General features: G+C 56.6%; 1 protein-coding gene across 1 annotated transcript; it reads left to right on the top strand.

The window, feature by feature from the left end:
* Positions 1–4,679: 4,679 nt before the first annotated feature.
* Positions 4,680–5,822, top strand: FOXE1 (forkhead box E1). The gene has a single exon (XM_003407578.2). It carries the CDS (start codon positions 4,680–4,682, stop codon positions 5,820–5,822), a length of 1,143 nt encoding a protein of 380 aa, XP_003407626.2.
* Positions 5,823–7,409: the final 1,587 nt, after the last annotated feature.

Below are 7,409 nucleotides of genomic sequence, written 5' to 3'. Positions count from 1 at the left end.
ACGTCCAAGAATTCGCCAGAGAACAACCTTAAAAGCGAAGAAAACGATCATGGCTTGGCGATGCGGCCGACTCCGTCCTCTTGACTTCCTGGAAGAGAGGGAGTGGTAGGGGGTCCCCCACTTCACAGATGGCGCAAATGAAGCCTAAGAAGGGCAGCGATGCCTCACGTCGGCCAGGGAGGCTATGAACCGAGCCGGAGGCCGGAGCCCTTACTTGCCCCGCTGTTACAAACCGACGCCTGCAGTCGTAGACAGGGCTGAGTGGCCGGACTCCCTGTGTGGCAGTGTCTAGCTCTTATGCCCTCTGGGGCCATACAGCCCGCTATCCCAAACAGACTGTCCCAGAGTCATCCAAACACAGGTCACTTTCAACGCTCCCACTGGTAACTAGATTCTTGGATCTGATTGATGAGCACCCAGCCCCGGGGCCTGGAAGGAGAGTGGCCTTGCAGGGGTCTTCGGCATAATAAACTAAGGAAAAACTGAGGGCCCTGCGGCGGGGCCAGGGAGGGGGGGCGAGGGGGAGGGGGGCAGTGTGAAGTCAGAAAGCCTTAGTTTCCCTCCGGTGTAGCCGCCTTTAAACAAGTCCCTTCCGCAATCTGGGCCTAGTTTCCTTCCAGCTTGAATTTCCAAGATTTCCTTAAGCGGAAGAGTGGATTATCTCGGTGTCCGTAGGAAGGGCATCTGGGGCAGGGGTGTGGAGGAATTTTCCATGACTCCTTAGCTCCCTTGTTTTATTTACAAACCCTCCAAGGTCACCTCAAACCTGCGAATGTGGTTGCCGCCGAAGAGCTCCGAGTCTTCCACGATCACCAGTCCCCTCCCCCCAAAAAAAATTCCACGAAAGAAAACTGTAAAAAATTGTACAAACAACGGTCTGCAACTGGGCAGGTTTCTCCAAGGGGTGTTGGGAATACACGCAGGGCAGAACACAGCCCAAAGCAAGTGGAACTCAACTGCTGGCGCCCACAGTCACACGAATCCACCTCTGCCACACTGGGAAAGCTGTCTACAGGGCTGGAACCCACCCTGGTAGCTTTCAAGTAATTCTCAGCAGGGTCTGTGATGCCTCAAAGGTTAAGGAGCACAGCATCAGAGAAGAGGGGAAGACTTGACCATGATCACCCCACCCCCCAGTAGGAAACAACAGAAAAAGCAGGGAAATGCCCAGACTCTGTAGGGACTTTTCCATATGGTTTTGATCCAAACGGGTAAACTGCCCCAGTTCACTCTGACCTGTGCACTTACTAAATTGTTTAATGGGGATTTTACATCACGGATTCATAGAATCTTCAAATTATAGAATTTTAGAAATGCATTATTAGAATAAAACATTTATGGAATAGGATCTTAGTGTCCTTTGTTCATGAAGATTGTAGAATCATGATCTGGGGCTTCTGGTCTCAGGATGCTAAGATCTTGGTCTCCCTCACACTGTAGCAGTAAAGTCTGAGAAAGAAGAATCGGAATTCTAGAACAACTGGGTCACAAACACCAGACACAGAGAATCAAGAAATCCTGAGACATGGAGACTTTTAACTATAGTCGCTGAACCTTAAAAGTCGGGGGACTGATTACTAAAGCGTAGGATTCTGAATATTAGAACCAGATTCTTGGAATTTACAGAACTCAATACTAACATTTTGAAATTAAGGAGGACAAGAGTTGCTGATTTATTGAACCTGAAATTTCCAATCAGGCATTCCTAGACAGAAATTCAAATTAAATAATTTATATCTTAGAGCTGCAAAAAGACATCTAAAAACTAGGAAGCAGAAGCTTCCTGTAGCAGGCATCAGATTTTCAGGCACAAAATCTTAGTCCGAGCATCTTAAAATATGACGACCAGGCTTTTATTCTTTGACCACCAGAAGCATAAAGTCACAGAAATATAATCAAAATCGAAGCATTTAGACTCCTGGTCATGGAATCTTAGAATTATAGAATCACATCCTTAAGATGTATGAAACGGCGATGTTAGGACAACGGTTTCAGAATTTAAAACGTGGAAATCCAAATCTCACAATCTTGGAAATACAGTCAAAGAACCACAGAAGCCCAGCTTTTTTTTTTTTATTAGATAAGCCCGTTAAAATAGAAACCTCTCTCTTTTTCCCCACTTTAGAAAAAACGAAATAGAAGGACACCTCGATTTTCACATCTTCGTTACTTTCGAAAAGGGAAGATGAGACTTTGTTGAGCGAGTGAAAAGCTCTCCCCCTCCGTTTGCTGGAGCACCCCTTGGCTGCAGGAGGCTACCAAGAAAACGGCGCGACTGATTCCACACACAGGTAGGCGGAGCGCGGATCTCGGCTCTTTGCCCGGTTCCCCCGAAATCAGCTGCCCAGCGTTTGGCCGGACTGAGCCTGCCCCGGCTCAGCGCCACGAAGAACACGATGAAAACCCGCGAAAGCCATGCCGTCTTGCTTCTGGCCAGAGCCCTCTGCTTGGGATCGCCAGCGCTCCTACAGCTCTGCCTCCAGGGAAAACTGCGTCCTAGCTGGGGCCAAGGGAGCCCTAGTTGCGCAGTGGTTCAAGTGCTCAGCTACCAACCGAAAGGTCGGCTGTTGAAGCCAAGAGCCGCTTGTCAGAGGAAAATGTGGCAGTCCGCTTCCAGAAAGATTTACAGCCTTGGAAACTCTATGGGGCAGCTCTACTGTGTCCTGCGGGGTCGCTATGAGTCGGAATCCACTCAATGGTCTGTGTTTGGTTTGGTTTTGATTTTTAACTGGGGCCTCGGGAGCCGGCACCAAGGCCAGGAATCTGAGGATACAGGGGCCTCGGAGATCCGCATATGCCCTCCTGCCCCCAACTCACAAAGGAGAAAACTTGTGAGGCCGCAGAGAGGACTCTGGCCAGTGGGACTATGGCCATGGGGAGTCTTTCAGAGCCCAGAGGGAAAGGACTCAAAAACCTGAAAACCACGAAGCAAAAATGCCGAGTGGGCTAGCCCCCTTCTCTTCGGAGATGCATCCACCCGACGCAGCCCCTTCCCCCCACGCCCACCTGGTGAGAGCCGCGGTGGGGGGGTAGGGGGGTCTTCGGAGCCACCAGAAGCTCTCTTGGACTGGGCGAGTTGCAGAAGAAAGAGCAAGAGCTTTCCCATCTTCCCCTGTAAGCCGTGTGCCACTCTCCATTATAGAGAGGGGTCTGGAGTTGCCCAAAGACGGATAATTACAGGAGGAAGATTTCCCCTAAATATCGACAGTGGGAGGATTCTTACGATCCAAACCCTTCGAATACTCGAGGTACCTGTGGCTCAGGGAGGGAAAGTGTCTGCCTCGGGCACACCGCGGGGAAGCGCATCCCTACTGAAGAAGCAGATTCGAGGCTCTGCTAAGCGGCCAAGTCGCGGTGAGACCATGGCATGTCGCTTACCCTCTCTGGACCTAGGATTCCTCCTCCGGAAAATGAGGGGACTGGAGAATGGAGTGTGCGCAAGCAGTCTTGACTAGGGTCGAAAATCCTGCTGAAAAGACCTTGGGAGGCAGTTAAAAAAAAAAAAAAAAAAAAACAAGGAGCAAATGACTTCTCCTTCCCCGTCCCCATTCCACAAGCACCAAGCACTCCCTCGGCGCAAAACAGCCCTTTTCCAACTGGTCCAATTCTCACCCTCTCAGGACAGAAAAGCGAGGCAAGTCCTTCCTTTCACCTGCGGATCTCAGCCCTCTGCAGAAGCCGGAGAAGGCCTGAAGCTCTGCGTTCAGCCGCTGAGGTCTCCGGAGCCAGTCCCTGGCCTCTCCCGGCCTCAGTCTCCCAGTTGGCGGCAGAAAAGCCTGCCCGAGGGATCTCCTAGTACCCTCCCTGCCTGTCGCTGAGAGGCTCCTGCTGCGCCGCCACCTGCGGAGGTGCGCCCGGGATTGGGGGGAGGGAGTGGGTAGTCGGGGGGCGGGCAGGAGCGGGCGCCGCCCCAAATTTCTCCGCGCCTTTAAGGAGAAGCCGGTGGAGGGAGGAGCCGGCCGGTGTGCGCCCCGCAGCTTTTAGCAAGTGGTCCCGGAGCTAGCAGCACAGCGCGGCGGTTAGAGTCCCAAGGCGCGGAAGGACGCATCAGCGGCCGCCCTCCTGGGCCCGCCACCCGACCTCGCCGCTGGGTCTCGCCTCCCTTCCCGCGGCGCAGCCCGCAGCCTCCGCCACCGGGGGCGCAGCATGGGCGGCCCTCTCCCGAACACGCCGCGCCTGGCTTAACTGCTCTCGCTTCGAACTCGCAGCCTCCTCCGCGCGCACGACCTCGCCGGGCAACCTGGGACCAGCGGGGACCCCAAACCAGCTGCAGCTGCCCCAGGCCGGGAAACTATCTCCTGGCGCGCCCGGGCCCGTGACCTCCTGGCACCAGCGCGCGAAGGACCTCTTAGCCGGCGCTGGGGGCTAATCCCGGTTCCTGAGCCGCCACCTGGTCTCGAGCACCGGAACACGAGCAAAGCCTCGACGAGGGATACATTCCTGAGCCTGAGCCGCGCCGGTCGGGAGACAGCGGGGGCCGAGTCCCCAGCGTATCTGCCGAGGAAGCTGTAGTCTCCCGGTGCCGGCCCGCTGGGACCCAAGAACTCTCTGCAGAAGGGCCCTGCACCCCCGTCGTGGTCCCCCGCACCTCGGATCCGCGTCTCCCAGGCGCGCCATCCCTCTGACCCTAGACAGCGGCCAGCGGCGCGGACGTCTCGGGGGCGCCGGCAGAGCGCGCCATGACCGCCGAGAGTGGGCCGCCCCCGCCGCCGCCGCCGCCGCCCCCGCCGCCGCAGCCCGAGGCGCTGGCGGTTGTGAAGGAGGAGCGCAGCGAGGCGGTGGTGGGGGCCGGGGTCCTGGCGGACGGCACGGGCCGGGGCGCAGGCGGGCGGCGGCGCAAGCGCCCCCTGCAGCGCGGGAAGCCGCCCTACAGCTACATCGCGCTCATCGCCATGGCCATAGCGCACGCGCCCGAGCGCCGCCTGACGCTGGGCGGCATCTACAAGTTCATCACTGAGCGCTTCCCCTTCTACCGCGACAACCCCAAGAAGTGGCAGAACAGCATCCGCCACAACCTCACGCTCAACGACTGCTTCCTCAAGATCCCGCGCGAGGCCGGCCGCCCGGGCAAGGGCAACTACTGGGCGCTCGACCCTAACGCCGAGGACATGTTCGAGAGCGGCAGCTTCCTGCGCCGCCGCAAGCGCTTCAAGCGCTCGGACCTCTCCACCTACCCGGCCTACATGCACGACGCGGCCGCCGCCGCAGCCGCCGCCGCCGCCGCCGCCGCTGCCGCCATCTTCCCGGGCGCTGTGCCCGCCGCGCGCCCGCCCTACCCGGGCGCCGTCTACGCGGGGTACGCGCCGCCGCCGCTCGCCGCGCCGCCCCCGGTCTACTACCCCGCGGCGTCTCCAGGCCCGTGCCGCGTCTTCGGCCTGATGCCCGAGCGGCCGCTCAGCCCCGAACTGGGCCCCGCGCCGTCGGGGTCCGCCGGGTCCTGCGCCTTTGCCTCGGCCGGCGCTCCCGCCACGACCACCGGCTACCAGCCCGCCGGCTGCGCTGGGACTCGGCCGGCCAACCCCGCGGCCTACGCAGCCGCCTATGCGGGCCCCGACGGCGCGTACCCGCAGGGCGCGGGCGGAGCGCTCTTCGCCGCCGCTAGCCGCCTGGCGGGGCCCGGCTCGCCCGCAGCAGGTGGAGGCGGGGGCGGTGTCGAGGGCACAGTGGATTTCTACGGGCGCACATCGCCCGCCCAGTTCGGAGCCCTGGGGCCCTGCTACAATCCTGGCGGGCAGTTGGGGGCGGGCAGTGGAGGCTCCTACCACGCTCGGCATGCGGCCGCCTATCCTGGCGGGGTGGATCGGTTCGTGTCCGCCATGTGAGCCGAGAGTTAGGGACGAAAACTCTTAGACATCTCGGCAGTCCACACGAACTAAGTTTCCACGCGGCCTGAGGACACAGCTGCATAAAGGACCAAACTGGGAGCTCTGTTTTACTTTTTGCGGAAGGGGCTGAGCGGGCAGGAGAGGCGCATGCCCCTGGCGCAGCGATTACACACCGAGTTCGCTTTGTAAACGGGAGGAGGTGGGGAGAGGCAGCCGCGACCCGACGGACTGGGACAAGGGACAGTCGGTAGGGCAAACTCCCAAAGGACATACCTTTCTCACCGCCTACCGAGTAGGGTTCTTGGCGATAAAGCGAAGTCTCGTACTGCCTACACCAGAGCCCAGGATCCGAATTCTGGGAAATCATACAGTTTCACCCTTCCCGGTGCTGCGCGGAACTCAGGCCTCTTGTGCCTTTGACTATGTTACTACAGTAAAAGGCAGCCTTCCTTCCCCTTAAAGTGAGGCCAGGTTTGCAGAAGGAGCCTTTCATATATATATATATAATCCACTCTGCATGATCGTGGGCTGGTTTTCCTTGCCGCTGATAGCCGCAGACCTAGCTTCAGTGTGCCTTCGCTCCGGTGTGATGTTGGCCCAGTCCCGTAACCCGTCCCAGTCTCCCCTTTTGTTACACAAGAGGGCTGCACAGTTGTATTCCCCCACTATTTGATGTTAAGGGCCCCATCATCGCGGGTGCCACCCTGGATATTTGGCGGTGTCCAAGCGGTACCCAGAGCCTACCTCCTACTCCGAGGACGCTAAACAGAGCGCATGGCAAGCGTCTAACCTAAAGTCCCAAGATTCCCTTTGGGCAGCGATTGTATTGTAGTTACTTGAATCTTTCCAGCAGAATGTGCTGGCCACTCCACAGCGATTACGGCCAGGACGTAACTCTGGTTTGCCAGTGAGGCAGGCTTAAAATACATCTGACCACTGTCCACTCTTCATCAAGCAGCTCTGCATCCAATAGGCTAATTAAAATCTAAAGATGAGAAGACTCAGGAAAAAGGAGCCCCATAGTGACAGCTTTCAGTGGAACGGTTTGGCTCTTTGAACCCTGGCACCTTCTGCTGCACCTTAGCTGTTGTCGGATGCAGAAAGGAAAGAAAAATTAATTGAGATGATCAGTGAAGTAAGCTTTAGAAAGAAACTCGATTTTCTAACTTTGTTTTGTTTGTTTGCTTGTTTGATTTTCTTCAAACAGCAGACTGACCAAAATCAGAAAATCCAACCGTTTTCCCACCTTTCTCTTGGGAAATTGTGTAAGTGTCCATTAGGGAGCAAAAAAATGCCAGCGTTAAATATTTCAGAGGCTCAGCAGGCTGCTGTCAGGTAAAACTGAGTGTTTAGATGAACTGTTTTAATAAAAGCCTTTGAGTGTGTGAGTTCTGGCAAGTGAAACACAGCCTCGTTTTTGACTGGTTGACTTGGTAGGGAAGGATGAAAAAGAAGACTGTATGAAAGCTATTGGTGGTTTTTAATTTTGGCCACTGCACTGTCCTGTTTACAAAGACATGTGAACATGGTTCAGTCCACACGGGGATTTGTCTAAATCGCTACTGTCGGATAGACATGTAATGT

Source organism: Loxodonta africana, chromosome 9 (assembly GCF_030014295.1).
Source record: "Loxodonta africana isolate mLoxAfr1 chromosome 9, mLoxAfr1.hap2, whole genome shotgun sequence".
Taxonomy (NCBI): domain Eukaryota; kingdom Metazoa; phylum Chordata; class Mammalia; order Proboscidea; family Elephantidae; genus Loxodonta; species Loxodonta africana.
The sequence above is the reverse complement of the archived record's forward strand: the minus strand, read 5'-3'. Positions and strand labels throughout refer to the sequence as shown.